Raw genomic sequence first — 19,556 nt, 5'->3', positions numbered from 1 at the left:
CATCGGGGTGGCCTGTTGCCATAGCAACCCTGGCCTCTCGGCGGCGGGAACTCTGTGGAGAACAGCCCTGGGGAAGTAACAGATGGAGGGCGAGGAGGAAGACTTATCTCCCACCAGCATCCGTCCATGAAGCCTGGCACCTGTCTGCCTGGATTGGGGGTGGGTGAGGCTGAAGTGCCCCCTTGCCCAGAGCTGAGTCACGGGCATCCCCCAGTGACCCCGCCTCGCCTCGGCTCTCTCAGCCCTGCCCCCTCCCAGCCTCCCTCTGAGAAATCTGTGACTCACGTATGGTCCCGTCATCCCCAGCAGAGCTGGGAGGAGGGAGGAGCCCAGCTGGGGCAGGAGGGGGGTGTCCCCCGACCCCAAAACACAAGCCGGCGCTTCTCCGGGCTCCACACTGGCTGCCTGCCTTGCCCTGCCTCGGGAGAGGGGCTGGGAGCCTCCACACTCACCACCTCTCTCAGAAACAGGACCGCAGCTGGCAGGTTAAGCCTCGGAGGGGGATCTTGAAAGGCGGTTCAGCTGCCCGGCCTTGCGCAGGACCCGTCACCAGGTACCAGATCAAGGGCATGACGGCAGGAGGGAGGAAGGATGGGAGTGCGTGCAGCAGAGGGTGGGGTGGCAGTGGACCAGGGTGCTGAAGTTTTGGTATCTGGGTGGGAGCTAGCCCACAAGAGCAGTGCTGTGCGGGGTCTCTAGAGTTGGGAGTGGATGGACAGGGAGACGCCTGGGAAGGGGATGGGCCTGAGAGAATGAAACCCCTCAGAGCCACTAGCCATTTGTTAGCTGGGGAAACTGAGGCTCAAAGTGATAGAGTCACTGGGCCCTGCAAGCTGGGTCTGCTCTGTGGGTGGTGAGATAACTGTTCTCTCCTGCCCCCACTGTACAGATGGGAGAAGCAAGGTTGTGAGAGGACAGGGGGCTTACCTAAGGTCACAGAACAAGTCTGGGGATGGAAAGCCAGCCTCCAGCCTCGGGGAGGAAAGGATGCTGCAGGGGGCTGAGCATGGGCACTTGAGGGCAGCCTTGCCTTCAGCTGCCTGGGTGCTGCGTCTGGGGCCCCCCAGTGAAACAGGGGCAGTCTGGCTCTTCATGGCCCAGGCCACCTTTAGGAGGAGATGGTCCTGGCAGTGGGGTCTGAACATGGGGGACCTGGGATGAGAGAGAACGTCCAGAAAACCAGCAGCAGTAGATGGGGAAGCAGCGGCTGAGGGCTGGAGTACTCCCTACTTACTAACCGCCAGACCCCAGGCCCCCGTCTGCCCGGTGCTGATAGGGTTTCCCCAACTGGGAACTGCTGGTTCCTCTCCTCCCCGCCTCCCCAGCCAGCCTCCTTCCTGTGATAACGAGTTGGGGGTCTCTCATGGCCCCATGGGAAGGGGCTGGTGTTCATTTGACTGAGGCAGTGGCGGGGAGGGAGCGTGAGTTAAGGCAGGACCCTCTCACTTGCTTACCTGCCCCACTGCCATCCTGCCTGGAGCAGCTCTGGCCTGGGCTAGGTGGGGTGGGAAGGAATAGCCTTTGTGGCTCTAGAGGGCCAAAGAAGTTTTTTTTTTTTTAACAAATTTATTTAGTTTATTTATTTTCGGCTGCGTTGGGTCTTCGTTGCTGTGCGCGGGCTTTCTCTAGTTGCGGCAAGTGGGGGCTACTCTTCGTTGCGGTGCGTGGGCTTCTCATTGCGGTGGCTTCTCTTGTTGTGGAGCACAGGCTCTAGGTGCGCGAGCTTCAGTAGTTGTGGCACGTGGGCTCAGTAGTTGTGGCTCACGGGCTTAGTTGCTCCGCGGCATGTGGGATCTTCCTGGACCAGGGATTGAACCCGTGTCCCCTGCATTGGCAGGCGGATTCTTAACCACTGTGCTACCAGGGAAGTCCCAGAAGTTATTCATATAAACAATTATCGAGCACCTACTATGTGCCTGATACTGTTCTAGGGAGGGGGAACACAGCAGCGAATGAGACAAATGGGGTCTGGGTGGTCCAGAGCCAAGTCCCTGCCCCCTTGCTGCAGATACCCTGAGGGCAGAGGGTTGATTCCTCTCGATTGGAGGCTGAGTGGGGAGAAGCGTCTCGGGTCAGTGAGAGCCACCAGCTGCTGAGTTGGTTCCCCAGAACCCAGGCCAGGGGTCCTGTGAGGTCTTCCCTGCCAATATCCAGGGCAGGACTAGCTCTTGGGACCAGATCTGAGCCCCTTTACTGCAGGGACTCTAGGGACCTGAGATGCAGCCCCACCTTGGTCATAGCATCACCGTGGCCGCCTTGCCTTGCCTCTCTCTCTGGGCCTCAGTTTGCCCAGCTGCTAAGTGGGCATGTGGGGTGGGTTAATAGCTTCCCTGCCTGCCATGGTCCCAGTCTTGGCTCCAAGAGCGTCAGGGTCGTGAAGGACACCTCTCCAAGTGTGGTGTGGGAGGCGGAGGCTGTGCTAGGCAGGCTGCACTGTTGTGCTAGCTTTGGTGTCCTGGGCCACTGGGCAGGACCTGGTCAGCCTGGCGGGGACACCCTCATCTTGCCAGGGACACAAACAAGGCAGGATCTGAGGCTGACGAGTGAGATAAGCTTGCTGGTGGAGGAGGAGAGAACTTCCTGACCTGGGAGGACCCGGAGGCTCTGCAGAGGGCACAGAGTCTGGCCTTGGGTGCTGGTGGGGAGGGGAGGAGGGTTTGATGTACACGTATGGGGATTGGAGGGAAGAGGGGGGCGGCATTCCCTGCAGAGGAAACTGCATGGGAAAAGGTTTGGGAATGATGAGAACTGGGGGGAGTGGAGCAGGCGATGGCACTGGAGACCCGGCATGGGTCATTTTGGGGACCTGGAGTGCCAGGCTGGCAGGTCCCAATCTGCTCTCAGGGGAAGGGATGGCGGGAAGACTTGGGTGGTACTGCAGCCAGGCCAGGGGGGTGCCAGGTGGGGTCTGGGTGCCCAGGGTGCCACCCCAGCTGGATAAGGAGGGCAGGGTTGTGTTGCAGGGCTGACCTGGTTGCCCCAGGCCCGAGGCTTCTACTTGGAGGGCAGCTTCATGGCTGTGGGGATAGAGAGGGGCGGTGGTCGCCCAGCCCAGGAGAAGGGCAGGTAAAAGAGGCGGCGGGGCTGCGCCCGGTTCTGTGTGTAGTGGGGGTGGCCTTCCCAGCGGGGCCCGGCATGACAGATTTGGGAGGGGCAGGGCAGGGACAGCCGTGAAGGGGGCCACATGGATGGTGCTCTAGCTGAGCTGGGCGCCAAGTCACTTCATCCTCCACAAGAGCTGCGTGTGGGTGATGGGTGGTGGAACTGCGCCCCTTTCAGGGATGGAGTGAAGAGTCAGGGGCAGGGCTGGTGAGGGAAATGTGACAACACAGCCCAAACTTCAGTGCTGCCAGCCCACCCAGAACCAGAGCAGGCTCAGCACCCACAACCCTGACCCGGGGTGGCCCTGTGGACCTGTCTTCTGACTCACAGCAGATGGGGCATCACGTGAGCAAATGCAGCAGCTGGGGGGACCAGGACCCCGGTGACCAGGCAGATGGCAAGTGGGGGCAGGGTGGGGCTGGCACAGAGGGACCGCTCAAACGGGGTGGGGTGGGGTCCTGGCTGGGCGCCAGCCTCCCGGGCTTGCCCTCCACCAGTCTGGTCCTCACGCCTCATCAGGAGTTCCTTGAGACCCATGGGGAACCCTGCAGATTTGGGGGTCAGGGCAGGGCTGCTGAGGGGGAGAGCTTGGAACATACATTTTCTGATCCCTGCCCGGTGCCTGCACTGGCACCAGTGAGTTGAGACACCCCCTGCAGGCCCCTCAAGCCCCCAGCTCTCCCTGGTTCCCTGGTGGCTCGGCTGGGCTAGAACAGTCCTGGACCCTCCCTGCCCTCAGACTCTGCCGGGCCCTAGGCTCAGCGCTTTGCCCACATGTTTTTGTTTTTTTGTTTTGTTTTGTTTTTTGGCCGTGCCATGTGACCTGTGGGACCTTGGTTCCCTGACCAGGGATCGAACCCAGGCCCCCTGCATTGGAAGCATGGAGTCGTAACCACTGGACCGCCAGGGAAGCCCCTGCACACACATTTATTCCTACCAGGCACAAGCTCCTGATGTGCCCATTTTAGAGATGAGGACACTGAGGCACAGGAGGCTTACCCAGGAGTGACCTCTTATCTCCAGAGTCTGGGCTCTTTTCACTGTGCTCTCCTGCCCCCCTCAGTGGGGAGGGGGCTCCTCAGCCAGGCCAGAGTCTGTGCTGGGGGCCCGAGGACATGTGCCCTTGTCTTGAACCCCATCCCTGCCGCTCCTAAGCCCATGCTCTTCTGGGGCGACAGGACCCACAGAGATAACAAGGCTGCTTCTCTGGGGAGAATTTTGTTCCTCTCGGGTTGTGTGAACTTGGGCGTCTGCCTCATTTTCCTCATCTGGAAAAAGTGGATAAAATAGTGTCTACTTCAGGGGGCTGTTTTGAGCATCAAGGTGTTAATGCAGTAAAGTGTTTACAACAGCACATGGCCCATATGTTAGCCTTTACTATTATGATCTCCCCCTTGGGCAAATGGGTGCCCTGAGGCCCAGAGATAACGTGTAATAACTTGGGGGCACTTCTTCCTGCCTCCCCGCCCTAAGAGAGCTGGAGCCCCCTGGGCATCAGCAGGACTCTGCCCACCCCCACCTGCAGCCTGACTTGTGCTTTGGTGGGGAGGCCAAGGTGGTGGGAGTTGGGCTGGCGCTGGTTCAGGCTCAGGCGGTTTGTGGTACACTTGGCAGTTCCAGGCAGGCCGAGATAAAAGCTGAGCCCTGGAGGAGCTGGCAGGGCTTCCAGGCACCAGGGAACAGGCCTTTGCATTAGAGGAAGATGGCCTGGGGGTGTGGGCCTCTCTGTCCGGGAGCCATTCCCGCTCCAGTGCCCTGAAAGGCCGGTGGTTAGAGCGGAAGGCGTGAGGCAGGAGGGTGTGATGGAGGAGTTGAGAAGGGGGATGCTCACCTCCCAAATTATCAGGGAGCCGATGCTGCCCCTTGCTCTCCCTCATCCAATAGTCCTGCGCCTGGTAGGTGTGTGCCTGACCTCGTCGTGGCACTTCCCTCTCCCACACACCTGCATGTGGCATCGCCTGGCGAGAGCTGCGGGCAGTGGGCAGGGCTGGAAGGAATCCTTGTGCGATTTCCTCAAAGCTGTACTTATCCTTTGTCCATGACCATGCCTGGTGCACTCTCATGGGGCTATGCACACACTCCAGACCAGATGGGCAGAGTCTATTCTCCGGCTCCTTGGCTGGCAGCCAAGAATGTGCAGGTCCCAATACCTGGGCCGGGCCTTGGTGCAGCACACATCTCCGTTTGTACTGGAAAGGACAGCCTGTGTCTCCTCCAGGAGACCCTGCACCGGGTGTCAGCACACCCAGGAGTCTGGCCTCTGCTCCCCCAACCTGGGTTTGGGGAACCAGAGTTGGGAGCTGTAGTAACTGTTGTCCAGGTAGGATGGGGATGCTTGCAGACCCCATGAGCCTAGGGATGAGGGTCTGGCTCCTGGGCTGCGATGCCTTGGACCCATGGTGCATCCTCTTGGGCCTCATGTCATTCCCTAGAGAGGTTGTCACCTCCTCTCCATGTCCTGCAGATTTCAGCGCTGCAGATGGGGTGCCATGCGGGACAATGGGGGCAGCCTAGGCAAAGGAGTACACAGAGCTGGATGTGGGTCCAGTTTTACCAGCTGTGTGACCCCACCCGGGAGAAGCCAGCTGGGAGAGTGGCTTCTCTCTGAGCCTCAGTTTTCCCAGCTGTAAAATGGGCTTAGTAATGCCCACCACTCACAGAGTGGCTGTGTGCATTGCAGGAGGCCAGGTGCACATCGTGTGGTTTGTGCTCCCGTGTGGTTCCCGTCACTGCCCCAGCTCCCTCATGAATCTCTGCAGGCTGGTTCTTAGGATACACCTGCCCCCAGGTGCCTAGACCCCAGGATCCTCCCTGGCCACAGGCACGTGCCATTTCCCCTCCTTGCTCCACCTTGGGGAGCCCACGGGGAGTCCAGACAGAAGCTTTGGCATTTTCAGCAGTGGGAATGTGACCCACCTTCATCAGCAAATCCCATGCCTGTGCCCCCTCTAGCCCTGGGCCCCAGGAGCAGGTGGTTGAGGGGCGTGGCGGTGGTTACTTTGCCTTCATGTAGAGAGAAAACTCAAATTTTGGTCACAGATTCAGATGGGATCTCAGACCTCAAATAATCCAGCACCTGCGAAGGTGTGTCTGTGATCCCATTGGTTTAGGAAAGCCTCGTGCGCCCAGGCTTCTGCACTGCAGGACTTCTTAAGAGCCTTTACCAGGTGGCTCTGTATTGGACGTGAAGTTTCGGGTCCTGTCCTGGCTCTTAGGCTGTGCACAGTCTTGGGAGCTCCTCTCTGGCCAAGCACCTGGCAAAGGTATATATGCCCCTAATCCAGTCAGAGGCTGGGGAATGGGGACAGCTCAGTGCTGGAATCTCCCTGCCCTGAGCATCAGGAACTGGCTCCAGTTGGGAAGAGGCTTGGAGCCGGCCTGGCCTAGTCAGAGTCCCAGCTCTGTCTCATTCACTTATTCATTTATTAACTAGTTGTCATTGAGCCTCTACCGTGGACCAGGCACTGTGGTACTAGGTACTGGAGATATGAGTGATGAGCAAGATGGATGAGACAGAGCGAACATGGAGAAATGGATAGCAAGCACATTGCAGGGTCAGTTCAGACAGTGTGAAGTGCTATAAAGTTTATAAGATAAGGTGACATGGAAGAGAGTGATGAATGGGGAGGATAATTTTGGTTGGGTGGACGTGGAAAGCTTCTTAGGAGAGGGGACATTTGAATTAAGACCTGAGAAGGAACCAATCGGGAAAGAACCCCGAAAGAATGTTCTATGTTGAAGGGAAAGCATGTGCAAAGGCCCTGAGGTGTGTCTGAGGATAGAAAGAAGTCTCGCGTGCTGGAGTCGGTGAAAGCAAGGAAGACGTAGGGTGGCGTAAGGTGGAGGGAGTGGAGAGGGGTCTCTAGCTTGTTTTTTTGGCAGTCGTGCTGCTCCCTGAGCGTCAGTTATCTGATTTATGAGGCTTATCATTTTGTCCCCGACCTCCACGCTGGTCCGGAGCGTTGTGGGTGTTAGGTGAGGATAGTCAGTCTCTCTGGCAGAGACTTGGTTCTGGGCAGCTCTGCGTTATTGTAGGTTTTAAAAATTATTGTTATTGCAAGTGCTTAGTGACTATGGGTGGAACCGGGGACCCTGTGCCTCTGTTTCTCTGCGTGTCACTGCAGTTAGTGAGCGCCAAGTGTGTGTACAAGGCCAGGGGTGCCCCATCTGTGCCCTCCCTCTGGCTTCCCTGAACCACAGCCCCCTGCCAGCTCCTTTTAAGCGTAGGATCTTTTGATCCAACAGTGACTGCCTTCTCTGGCCCAGCAGGCCCTGGAATCCTTTCCAGGCAAAGGTTCCACTGAGAACAGGAACTCCTTTCTTTGCTTTCTTTTCCTCTTCCTCTGGGGGCCAAAAATAGTGCCTGAATAGGACACAGCTCTGGGCCGGCAGTGAGACAATAGCCGCCTCCTGGCTCTGGTCCATCGGTGGGGGAGGAGGTGATGTTGGTGCACGGGCATACCATCCCAAGGACCCCAGCCCCTGCTGCTTTTCCCATGGCCTCGGCCAGAAACCATCCCAGAGCCCCTTGGAGTGTGATTGCCAAGGGGATTCCTGCTTATTCTGGGGAAGTGCTCTGAAGACCCTGGGCCCCTGAGCAGCCCCACCCTACCTCCTGATCTTCTGCTGGTCTGGAGCTGAAGGCCTCAGTGGGCGCGCCCATGGCCCTGGTTCTCTTCTGGGCCCTGGGTTCTCATGGGGCCACCCCATGGCTTTGATGTCCTTTTCCCTTTGACTCAGTGGCTACGAAAGACTTTTTAGAGATCAAAGGGATGTGTCCTCTTCAGATGCGGTGAGCTCCCTGTCACTGGAGGTGATCAAATAAAGTTTGGATGTGCACTGAATGGGGGGTGGGATTAGTCAAGCATCAGATGGATATTGGGTCTTGATGTCTTCATGTCTCAGAGGAGATCATGAGTTGAATTCCATACACCGCTCTTACCAGCTGGGTGGTCTTGAGCAAGTCACATCATGTTCCTGAGCCTCTCTCTCCGCATCTATAAGATGGGTTCAACAGGGCTAACCTCTCAGAGTGGTGGAAATGGATCTCCAAAATGCTCAGTGTAGTGCCTGGCACATAGGTAGGGTTTCAGAAGGTTTGCCTCTGTTCTCCTCCCTCCCCAGACTGGTACTCACTCTGGGGTACAGAAAGGACCCACTCTTGGCCCCCAGGGAGCTCTGGAGGAAAGCCAGGGGGAACCCCCACCCCCAGGGCTAACTCAGAAAGAAGATTCCTGGTGGATTGTGGCAATCTGGGAAGGCTTCCTGGAGGAGGTACTCCCCTAAGATGCTTCCAGGGAAGTATTGTGCACATTCTGTGCTCATGGCAGCCAGTGGTGGAGATTAGACGGGTGTCTAGTGTGGGTCAAGGCCAAGGCCACAAGCTGGCAGCCTTCAGGGGCAAATGTAGCTGATAGTAGGCATTTTTCATCACAGGGGTAGCCCCCACTAGTGTTCTAAAAAGATTTGGTTTTAAAGTCAATATTGACCAACTTAGGCAGGCGTCCCCCAGTGTACCCCATAATCTGGTGTCCTAAACTCTGCCTTTCTTCCTGCCAGCTCCCTACCTGGCCAGCATCCAAGTAAGGGGACTTGGGCACAGGACAAGTCAGGGCCTGCGCTGTGCTGGGTTGGAGCTGGGCAGTGACGTAGTCCCTGCAGCTGCCAACGGTTGCCAGGGCAACGGTTGCCAGGGGCTGCTGTCACCTGCGCCCCTTTTCCCGGGTTGGCGGCTGGGACTTGCAGCCCGTCTTCCCAGGCTGCCCGCTTTGTTTGAGGCTCCGGTGAGGGGGGCGGGGACCGAGGCTGGGGAGGCTCAGCTTCAAAGTGCCCCTCTGGCCTCTTGAAGTGGGGAGAAACTGACCCACCACCCCAGCGGGCTGCATCCTGCCAACAAGGCGAGCCCTTGGCCCACTCATCCACGCTCTTTATGTGTTTATAATCCACTTGATGACACGAAGGAGGAATCCAGGTATGCTTCTTCCCCTCCTCCCGCCAGTGCTCTCGTTCCTGCTCCCGCTCCCCTCTCCTCCCCAAATCCCCGCTTCTTACCCCCTCTCCCCTTTCCCTTGTCCCCCCTCCCCTCCCCAAATCCCCGCTTCTTACCCCCTCTCCCCTTTCCCTTGTCCCCCCCCCTCCTCCCCAAATCCCCGCTTCTTACCCCCTCTCCCCTTTCCCTTGTCCCCCCTCCCCTCCCCAAATCCCCGCTTCTTACCCCCTCTCCCCTTTCCCTTGTCCCCCCCCTCTCCTCCCCAAATCCCCGCTTCTTACCCCCTCTCCCCTTTCCCTTGTCCCCCCTCCCCTCCCCAAATCCCCGCTTCTTACCCCCTCTCCCCTTTCCCTTGTCCCCCCTCCCCCTCCATCTCTCTTCCCCTGTATCATCATCTTCTCCCTCCTCCTCTCCCCTCCATCTCCCCTCCATCCCCCTTCCTCCCCTCCCTTCTTCCAACACTGAGAACTTAGCGGATGGATAAGGTGGGGTTGGGGCTGCGGTGACACTAGGGACCCTGGGAGAGTCAGAGATGCTCCTCTGAGGGGACCTGGTCAGTGAAGCAGACAGCAGATCAGAACGACCAGGAAGTGGTTGGGGGTAAGGGCCTCACACCCCACACCCCTTCCCTCCGCCACACTCCAGCTAAAATTCAGTTTCCGGGCTGTACCCCCATCATCAAAGACAAGCCTCTGAAGATGCTGGGAGGGGAGGTCCAGGGCCTGCAGATGGCTGAGAGTGTAGGAGTGGGGCTGGGTAGGGTCCTGACCGAGCTCCAGGTCCAGGGTCCTCAGAGGAAAGTGTTCAGCTAATCTCGAGGAAACACATTTTTGGAAGCATCTTTTACTACGAATTTTAAAGGGAAGCCCTTTCTAACAGTCAGGTAATGTCAAGGGGAAACGGGCTGCAAAATCAAGAGCATGGGTTCTGGAGTCAGGCCCTGAGGCTGCACCTCGAGCTGTGTGATCTCTGGCAGGTAACTTGATCTTCTAGGGCCTTATTTGTTAAATGGGCATCATGGTACTCATCTCATAAGATTTGGGGAAGGATTAAATGTGTTCGTTTGTGTAGAAAGCTTAGAATCGTCTTGCATTTTCAGAGAGCTTCATTAATACTAGCTTTGTGACCAGGATCTATTAGTGATGGCATCATGGGTCTGCGACATTTGTTAATTCTGTTAGAGGGCAATATAGAATACTGTATTTCCACTTTTTATGTTAGACATCCCAAACAAATTTTATATTATACTCCAATAAAAATTAATTAAAAAAAGAAAAAAAAATGCTAGCTTTGTGGCTGGAGGTGGTGAGCGCCCTGTCTGTGAGTGTGTGCAAACAGCAGTGGAGGACCCGGTGAGGCAGCGATGTGTGCTCAGAGAGCTGGGATGGATCCTGGTCTGTGCCTCCGCCGACGTTTCCCGGAGGGAGCTGGAACCTCAGCCTTGCCCAGGCCCGCTGCCCTCGTGGGGGAGGACACCTGGCTGTGTGTCCTGTCCACCCCTCAGCCAGGGATCTGGGACCCAGAAGAGAAGATAAAAAAGGGAGGGCTGGCGGCTGACCTTGGGAACGCTAAGGGTCCTATGCTCCAAAGGCGGGCATTCTGCCAGACCCTGGGGAGTCGAACTGCAGCCCCCTCAAAATGAGCAGGGAGGTGACTGGGCTGACCTTGTAAGCCTGGCCTTGGGCAGTTCGGGAATACAGATGCGGAAGGGGAACTGCAGCCATACAGCTGAGGTCCGTCTGTGGTTTGAGAGGGAAGACAGGCTGGCCAGGAGAGGAGATGGCCAGCATCTTCTTTTCCCCTTGCTGGCAGCTGGGAGGTAAGCCCTGCCCTTCCCTGGAAGCATCCTGAGGCCCTGGGCTATGGAGAAGACAGACAGGGGACAGGGATCATAGTCACCTCCTCGACAGAGGAAGAAGCTGAGGTCCAGGGAGGGGACAGGCTGGTCCAAAGGTCTCAGGGCCAGTTAGCTGCGGAGCTGGTCCTGGACCCTATGCTGCCCCTGCTCTGGGAGTCTGCATTCCCTGGGCAGGTGCTGACTGGTGAGTGTCCTGGGGTCCAGCCTGAGCTGCTCCTCTTGGGGAGGGCTGTGGGGAGACTTGGCTGTGGGCTGCAGGCTGCCCCAGGGGCGTGGAGCTGGGCAGGGCCGGTGCCACTGTCCCGGGACTGCTCGTGAGAAGTCCTGCTGTCTGAGCCCCACTCCAGACTGGGCCAGACCTGGGACCCTTCCTAATCCCTCCTCTTCCCTGAGGTTCTAGGTCTTTTCCATCCACACTCAGATTCTGAAAGGCTTTGATTCTCAGCTCCTAGAAGCCCTTGCATCCTCATCACCTCTTTCTCTCTCTCTTTCTTTTTCTCTCTCCCCTTCCCTCCCTCCCTTTCAGTCCCAACATTCTAAGTGTCTCAGCTGCTTGAGGTGACTGTGGCTGACTTTAGTGGAATAGCCAGTCTGGAAACAGGGATGGTAGCGCCCCTTTCCCCAAGAGCTGGTGCTGCCGGCCAAAGGGAGGTGGGATGGGGCCGAATATAACCCAGGCTCCCCCAGGACCTCTCACCTGGAAGTGTCAAAGATGGTGATGAGTTGCCCTCGGGAACATCACAGCCTAAATGGCTCCTGCAGCCCATCTCATGCTAGTTAATGGCCTCTGGGACAGCTCGGAGGGGAGGGGAGGGGAGGGGGCTGGAGGCTGGGAGGGAGGATGCTGACAGGCTTCTTTTCTATGTGGTGTCAAGATTTCTGAGAGCTCTTTTCTTCATGTTGGTAACAGGTATCCTGCAAAAGAGGATGCACCATCACATTGGGCTGGGAAACTAAGCCTGACCAAGCTCTGTGCATTTTCTTTCAGCAGGACTTATCAGAGCCTTTGATGTGTTAATTCACAAGACCAAGTAGGGCCCGCAGTATTCCTCTAACTTGGGAAGTAGAGCTTCTTAGGAAGTGCTTAGCAAAGTTACCTCTTGGTAAAATCAGGGAGATAGCCCCAGAGAAGGGAAGGAAGGGACTCCGGAGGCCACAATGGCTAAAAGCACGGGCTTTGAGATTTGGTAGACTGGAGTTTGAATCCTGGCTTGGCTACTTGCTCTGTGATCTTGGATATCACTTAGACTCTTCGGACTTTCGTTTCCTTGTCTTTAACGTGGGGGCAATAATAGCATTTGTTTCACAGAGGTAAGGTGAGGATTGAACCATCATTTGGGAAAAGTGCTTTGCACGGTGCCGGGCGCAAAGTGAGGCTTGCTGAACGGGAACTGTCACCCCCCTCACTCTTCTTCTTGGATTCCAGGGCCCTTTTCACTGTGCCAGACAGACCTCTGTTTATTCCCACTTGCCATCTGGTGTTCTTCCAGGCACTGCGTGGCTGGAGTGTGGGGGGCAGTCGGGTGAGGATGTGGAGGCCTGAGGCCCAGGGTATGGGGACCTTTACAGACATGTCACAAGGCTGGCATCCCAGGGAGGAGGACTGGTGTGTGCAGAGCTTTGGAGGTGGGAACACTCAAGGCCAGGCTCATCTCTGGTGACTGTCAGTTGGCCTCTCTGAGGCCTCTTAAGCAAACACTCCAGTTCCAGATAAAGCAGGCCACCAGGTGGGTGGCTGTGGATAGCTGACTTTCCGAGAGAACCCAGCGTCCTTTCACCTGGGCAGGTGCCCCGCTCCTCCCCTTCCCCGGTCTCCCCGCAGGGCCAGGGCCTGTCTGGGCACGCAGAGGGAGCCATGGCCCAGGGACTTGGCTGGACCAGAAGCCGTGGGGTGGTGGGCCCTGTGCGGGCGGGGCAGCCCTCCAGCGAGTCTGGTGCACGAATGTGGGACCCATCCCGGCAGTGAGCAGGCCAGGCCTTGGCATCTGCCAGCCCCTGCAGGCAGGCAGCTAGCTTAATTTTTATTCTCTTTTATTGTAGAAAAATTCCTGAAACCTGAGGTCACTCTGTTTTCCCCAGCCAGGCCAGAACACCCTTCCTGCGGGGAGTTCTGTGTGGTCACCTAGCTGGGGCCTTGGTCACCCGGCTTGCAGAGCAGGACGAGAGGGAGGAGAGATGGGCTCCATGTGTGCCAGCTGTGCTGCCAGGAGCCACGGGCACTGCTGAGAGGCTGGTGGCTGGGCTGGGTGTGAGGCGTGGTCCGGGGTCCCACCGGGTCTGATGGGGGCACCTCCTTTGTTTGTTGGGTACGTGGTGTTTCTAAGTTAGATTGACATTTACAAAAGAGTTTGGAAACGGCCGGTGGAGAGTCCTCTCCACCCCCGACACCACTCCTGTGGAGGAAACACCTGCTGTAGAGCCTCCGCTCTCTTCTAACGTTCCTCCTCACTCTCCCACACGTGCGGTGCGCACACGTGCACGCACACCTACATCCACGCTCACGTGCGTGCGTCTACCCTCACGGACTTCACGCTCGCCAGCCCCTCTCTTGGCCAAATCCTTCTTTCCTAAGGCCCTCTGCCCAGGGCTCGGGGGAGGGGCATAGCCGGCAGCTCCGTTTTGCCCCCTCTTCCCCTCCCCCCACTGGAGAGCAGTTGAGGATGGGGGCTGGAGCTGGAAAGCCGAGCTGGGTCCTCTCTCTACTGTCCCTCCCCCCCAGAGGAGGGCAAGACCAGGCTCACACCTGAAGACCCACTCAAGCAGGGGCTCCTTCCCCCACCCACGCCCTCCTGAGCCCAGATGTGCTTTGGGAGGCTCCTTCCAGGTTCCTGGCACCCTGCTAAATGCTGGGTGAACCAGCCAGGGTGGTGATGCATCCTCACCACTAGTGAGGTTGAGAAGAGGCACTGCGGGAGGCAAACTGCCCTGGACCCCATCCAGGGCCAACCTTTTACCATCTGAGTGATTTGGGGCAGGGCCCTACCCGCCTCTGACTCTGTTAAACAGGGCTGCTGGTGTTATCCCAGCCTTGTAAGCCAGTGGCTCTAAGCCCGCGGAGGACACCTGTTAAAGCCAGACTCCCGAGCCCCACCCCAGACCTGTAGCATCTGCCCCTCAGTGTGCAGGGGCCTGTGAATCTGCATTTTAGTGAACTTCCTCAGTTGGTTCTGACCCGTGGGTGGGTTTGGGCACCTCTGATATTAACTCCTCATGGCAAAGGGGGGCACATAGGGTTGAGTGTAGGTCATGATCGGTCCCCTTCCCTGAGCCCCACCAACAGCACAGAAGTTAATTCTGATGGCAGATGGGCACTTAGGCAAAGCTTCATGGGTAGGGCATGTCTTCAATGAGTTTCAAAAGATGAGTTGGGTCATGGAGTTAGGAAAGGCATTCCAGACAAAGAGACAGGCTGGCCAGGGGGTGGATAAGTTTGTGGTCCACAGTGTATGTTACGGGCAGGAGAGGGAAAGGTATGGGGGTCCAGGTCATCTTCCTGGGGAGGTGCCTGCCCAGGAAGAGTTAACCACAGAGCTGCCCAGGTCCTGTCCACTCAACTTCCACCTCCATCCTCTGAGGAAATGGGTTTTCCAGGAGCCTGGACTGAGCCAGTGGTGACTCGTGGCTCTACACGGATGGCAGAGGAAGTGACTCAGGTCCCGGTGGGAGAAAGTGAGCCACGGGTCCCCTGCCTGTTTCCCTCTCCCCCACCACGAGGATGGGCAGGGCTGGGCCTGCTCAGCCGGGGCCCTTCCTCCCGGGCCCAGCCAGCCCTGGGGATGGGCATCCGGGGAGTCTTGGCTTAAAGGAGCCCTGGTCCCCTCCGCTCTGCCTGGATCCTTGGGGACTCTGTGATGGTGGCCCCCATTGTGTCAAGCTGGGCCAGACTGTTTTGTTCTCTGTGTTTACGGAAGGCCTGAGGTCAAGGGCAGCTGCTCCAGAAGGGGAGCTGGGGGATGGGGGCATCCCTAGGGGGCTTGGCCCCCCAAATCCTCTCTCCCAGGCTGGAGTCGTCTGCACTGCCTGTGGTCTTGGCTGACCCCGGCCCCACCATTTTTCTCTCCTTTTCTTTGGGGGTCTCCCAAAGCCAGGGGGGCATGCATCTCTAGAAACTGACAGTGCCAGCTCTGCAAGGAGTTCTCTAGGGTGAGACTGAGTTCTGTGTCTTGGCTCCACTGGTGGAGATCTCAGAACAGATGGCCCTTCCCTAGTCTCAGCTTCCTGATCTGTAAAATGGCAAAACAGTAGGACCAGCCTTACAGGGTGGCTCTGAGGATTTCATGATAATGTAGATGGTGCCCCAGTTCAGCTCTCCTGTCCTTTAGAGGCTTCTGGGAACAGGCTCAGTTCCAGGCTGTGAGGAGGGAAGTTTTCTGGGTGGGGTTTCAGTCTTCCCAGAAAGGAAATTTCATGCTTTAAGAATTTCCCATCAAGGTGCTTTGGAAGTTGAGCTGGCTGTGGGGGCCCCGAGGGGGTTACATGGAGGGTGGGAGGGAAGGTGGAGTAGGAACCTGTGACAGGCCCAGGGGTTGAGTGAGGGGCAGGCATGAGCTGGTCAGGAAGGATACAGAGCTATCTAGCTGACACCTATGGTGCCTGCCGTGTGCATGGCCCTGCTCTAAGTCCTCTACAGGTACCAATTCATTTAATTCTCACAACGACCCTTGCAGTAGTCTCAATTTTTATTCCTATCTACAGATGATGAGAGTGAGGCCCAGAGAGGGTGAGTAACTAGCCCAAGGACACACAGCTATTGAGTAGGGGGACTGGGATTTGAACCCAGACAGTCTGCCTCCAGAGTCTACTAAGGGTGGGTTAAAGGAAGCCAGGCAGTCCCTTCCCTCAAATCCCAAGAATGTCCATAGGACTAGAGTTGTTCACCTTGGAGTGGCTATTCAAGTCGCCAAGGTAGAGTGGGGATGAGCCAGGAATGTCAGGTCATGCCATTGATCTCTGTCTGTTGGAATCATGGTAGTTCACAGTGGTGCAGCCTCACTTGTATCCCTCCAGTGATGGGGAGCTCACTGCCTGTTTCCACCTTTTTGCTTTCAAAGGAATCAATCCAGGAGGACTGATGAAAGCAGGTGGTTCTGCCCTGTCCTGGGCCCTGTATACCGATAGTGGTAGCTCACTTTGAAGGTCAGTGGGCCGGAGAGATGCATGGATTCTGGCCAGCTCCATCCTTGTTTTCTGTATGATGTCAGGAAATCACTGGCCCTCTCTGGGCCTTGAATCCAAATGCCGTAAGAAGGAGAACTGGGGCCAAATTTGCAAAGTGATTGTGAGCTCTGAGTTCAGAAGTATAAAGCAGGGGTCAAAGCAGGGGTCGGGGTGGGGCTTCCTGGAGGAGGTGTCATTTGGATTGGGGATCAGATGTAGACAGTGACAGCGACCAGCAGACAAAAGGAAAGAGAAAGGGTCCAGGAGAGACATGTTTCTGTCCCTGGATGCTGGATTTCCTTTCATTGGTCTGGAGTGGCAGTTTCAAAAGGAGCCAAAATGGGAGACACTGCTTTGGAAAGATCCCCAGTGTTCTCCTTACTTGCAGCAGTAATAAATCCTTCCTTCTCCCTAAAAACAAAAACACCAAAAAACAAACCAAAAAAAACCCAAAAGGAGCCAAAATGCTCAGAGAGGACTCAGAGTGAAACCTTAAATATCACAGTGTAGGAAACAGTGGCCATTCCCCCAAACACTTTCACATCCTTCCTCTCAGGGGTCTTGTGATGTCACCAGGGCAGGATGATGAACCCAACTAACCAATGATTAGACTGACCAGGCCCTAGAAATTGGGGTTCCATTACACATGGTGGGACACTGGAGATGGGCTCTAGCTTGAGGGGGCCAGCTTTGTTCAAGGAAGGCCCAGCCCAGGAAGGAGACAGTGAACTCCTGCATGGACCACCCCTCCACTTAATGCTGCCCTTAAATATTCCATCCAAAAGCCACTTCTTCCTGGAAGCCCTCCTTGGTTTCCTCCCAAAGTCAAACTCCTCTCATGCCCCATGGTTGCCAGGCTTCCTTTTGTCTGGCTTGTGGCAGATGATTGCATCTGTCACCACAGCCATATGTAGTTCCTCACAGGATGAGGATGGCTGTTCATGACTGCCAGCACCCAGCTCAGTCATAAGGCCAGCTGGCAGTGGGGAGGGCCAGGCCACCCAGCATCTCTCTATAAGTACCAGGCACGCAGGTTCCCTGCCAGGCACTACAGTCCTGACCAGGCAGGGAAAGCCCTTGGTGTCTGGAACAATCTTGGGCAAGTCATTTAATTCCTTGGATCTCAGGTTCCCTGTCTGTGAAATGGGCCAATGGTAGGGCTGACTTCACAGGGTTGGAATGAAGATTAATACAGGTATAGGGGTGAGGAGGGTGGGTCAGCACAGGCTGGCAGGTAGTAGGTACTCAGCTAATAGAAGCTGGGGGCGGGCATTCTACAAGAGGATGGGGCTGAGGGGAACTGGATCTCCCCCGACTTGGGCCACACTATGTATCCCGGCCAGACTGGGACGTCCCCCTGCCTTTCCAGCTGCCCTGGGAACTGGCTCCCCCTGGTGGCCATAACAGGAAGTGCCTGTCTCCTCTATCCCCTGGCTGTAGAGGGCGCTGTGGCTGCACTGATCCCTCACTCCATTTCCCTCATTGTACACCAGCCCAGCGACCTCCGTGCACACTAGGCCCTGTGCACAGACATGGATCATCAGCTCCCTGGCTGGCATCAGGAGGAGGGATGTACCATCCTGCACCTCCGTTAGAGTTGGATAACGGGACCCTATGAAACAGAAACAGACACACAGACATAGAGAACCAAAGGAGGCCAGGACTGACTGTAGAGGGAGTTGAGGAAGGCTTCCTGAAGGAGGTGACATCTGAGCTGGGTCTTAGGGATGATGATGGTGACGTTCCAGGAGGAGAGCCCTGCAAGCCCCCTTTTCCTGTGTCTTCTTCAGGCCTGGAGGGGGCAGCGTGGTTGGGGTGGTTCCTGGTGGTGCTGGGGAGCCTCTCCCCCCTAATTCTAGCCTGATTACCCCATCACTGCTGGATCTGGAGGGAGGTACTATTATTCGTCCTGTTTTCCATGACCCTTTTACAGGGTCATGCAGCGAGCAAGAGGTGGAGCTGGAACTTGAACTCAGCCACTGCCTCTTTTTAATTTTTTAAAATTTTTATATTTTAATTTTATTTTATTGAAGAATCGTTGATTTACAGTGTATTGATTTCTGCTGTACAGCAAAGTGATTCAGTTATACATATATATTCTTCTTCATATTCTTTTCCATTATGGTTTATCACAGATTACTGAATATAGTCCCCTGTGCTATAAAGTAGGATCTTGTTGTTTATCCATCCTATAAGTAATAGTTTGTATGTACTAATCCCAAACTCCCAATCTATCCCTTCCCCACCCGCCCTTAGCAACCACAAGTCTGTTCTCTATGTCTGTGTGTGTGTTTCTGTTTCATAGATATGTTCATTTGTGTCATATTTTAGATTTCACATATAAGTGATATCATACGGTATTTGTCTTTGTCTGACTTACTTCACTTAGTATGATAATTTCTAGGTCCATCTGTGTTGCTGCAAATGGCATTATTTCATTCTTTTTTATGGCTGAGTAGTATTCCATGGTATATATGTACCACATCTTCTTTATCCATTCTTCTGTCGATGGACATGTAGGTTGTTTTCACATCTTGGCTGCTGTGAATAGTGCTGCTATGAACATAGGGGTGCATGTGTCTTTTTGAATCATAGTTTTGTCTGGGTATATGCCCAGGAGTGGGATTGCGGGATCCTATGGCAACTCTAGTTTTAGTTTTCTGAGGAACCTCCATACTATTCTCCATAGTGGCTGCACCAATTTACATTCCCACCCACAGTATAGGAGGGTTCCCTCTTCTCCACACCCTCTCCAGCATTTGTTATTTGTAGACTTTTTAATGATGGCCATTCTACCTGTGTGTGTTGATACCTCACTGTAGTTTTTTTTTTTTTTTGCGGTACATGGGCCTCTCACTGTTGTGGCCTCTCCTGTTGCGGAGCACAGGCTCCAGACACGCAGGCTCAGCAGCAATGGCGCACGGGCCCAGCCGCTCCGCAGCATGTGGGATCTTCCCGGACCGGGGCACGAACCCGTGTCCCCTGCATCGGCAGGCGGACTCTCAACCACTGCGCCACCAGGGAAGCCCCTCACTGTAGTTTTGATTTGCATTTCTCTAATAATGAGCGCTGTGGAGCATCTTTTTGTGTGCCTGTTGGCCATTTGTATGTCTTCTTTTAGCCACTGCCTCTTGATGCTCAGCTCCTGGCAGCTCTGGGGAGGTCCACGGACTGTTTCCACATTTGCCTCCCCACCTCATATCCCACATCCACGCTACCCTGGCTTCTCCCTCTTCAGGGCTGGCACAGCCACCCTGTGGGTCAGGCCCTCAAGCCAACACTCCTGACCTCTTTCAGGCGGTGACTTCTCAGGGTGACTTTGGGGACGAAGATGGCTGCCCAAGTGCTGCTGCAGACAGTGCCGTTCCTGCTGGGTCTGCTCCTGGTTCCAGGTAGGCTCTCCTGGAGGTACCCTAGGACTTATGTTAAAATACCATCCTTATGTTAAGG

General features: G+C 55.9%; 1 protein-coding gene across 1 annotated transcript in view; it reads left to right on the top strand.

Moving 5' to 3' along the window:
• Positions 1–472: 472 nt before the first annotated feature.
• Positions 473–19,556, top strand: part of ADGRG1 (adhesion G protein-coupled receptor G1) — a gene marked incomplete at its 3' end in the record, with an annotated part of 31,790 nt that continues 12,706 nt past the window's right edge. Inside the window, exons 1-2 of the mRNA XM_079723724.1 lie at positions 473–553; positions 19,404–19,498. Of these exons, the coding sequence (XP_079579850.1) occupies positions 19,438–19,498 (61 nt within the window). The 5' untranslated portion in view covers positions 473–553; positions 19,404–19,437. The remainder of the gene's footprint in view (positions 554–19,403; positions 19,499–19,556) is intronic.

This window comes from Hyperoodon ampullatus (genome assembly GCF_949752795.1).
Source record: "Hyperoodon ampullatus genome assembly, chromosome: 18".
Classification (NCBI taxonomy): domain Eukaryota; kingdom Metazoa; phylum Chordata; class Mammalia; order Artiodactyla; family Ziphiidae; genus Hyperoodon; species Hyperoodon ampullatus.
Note: the sequence above shows the minus strand (reverse complement) of the source record. Positions and strands in the feature narration are given on the sequence as shown.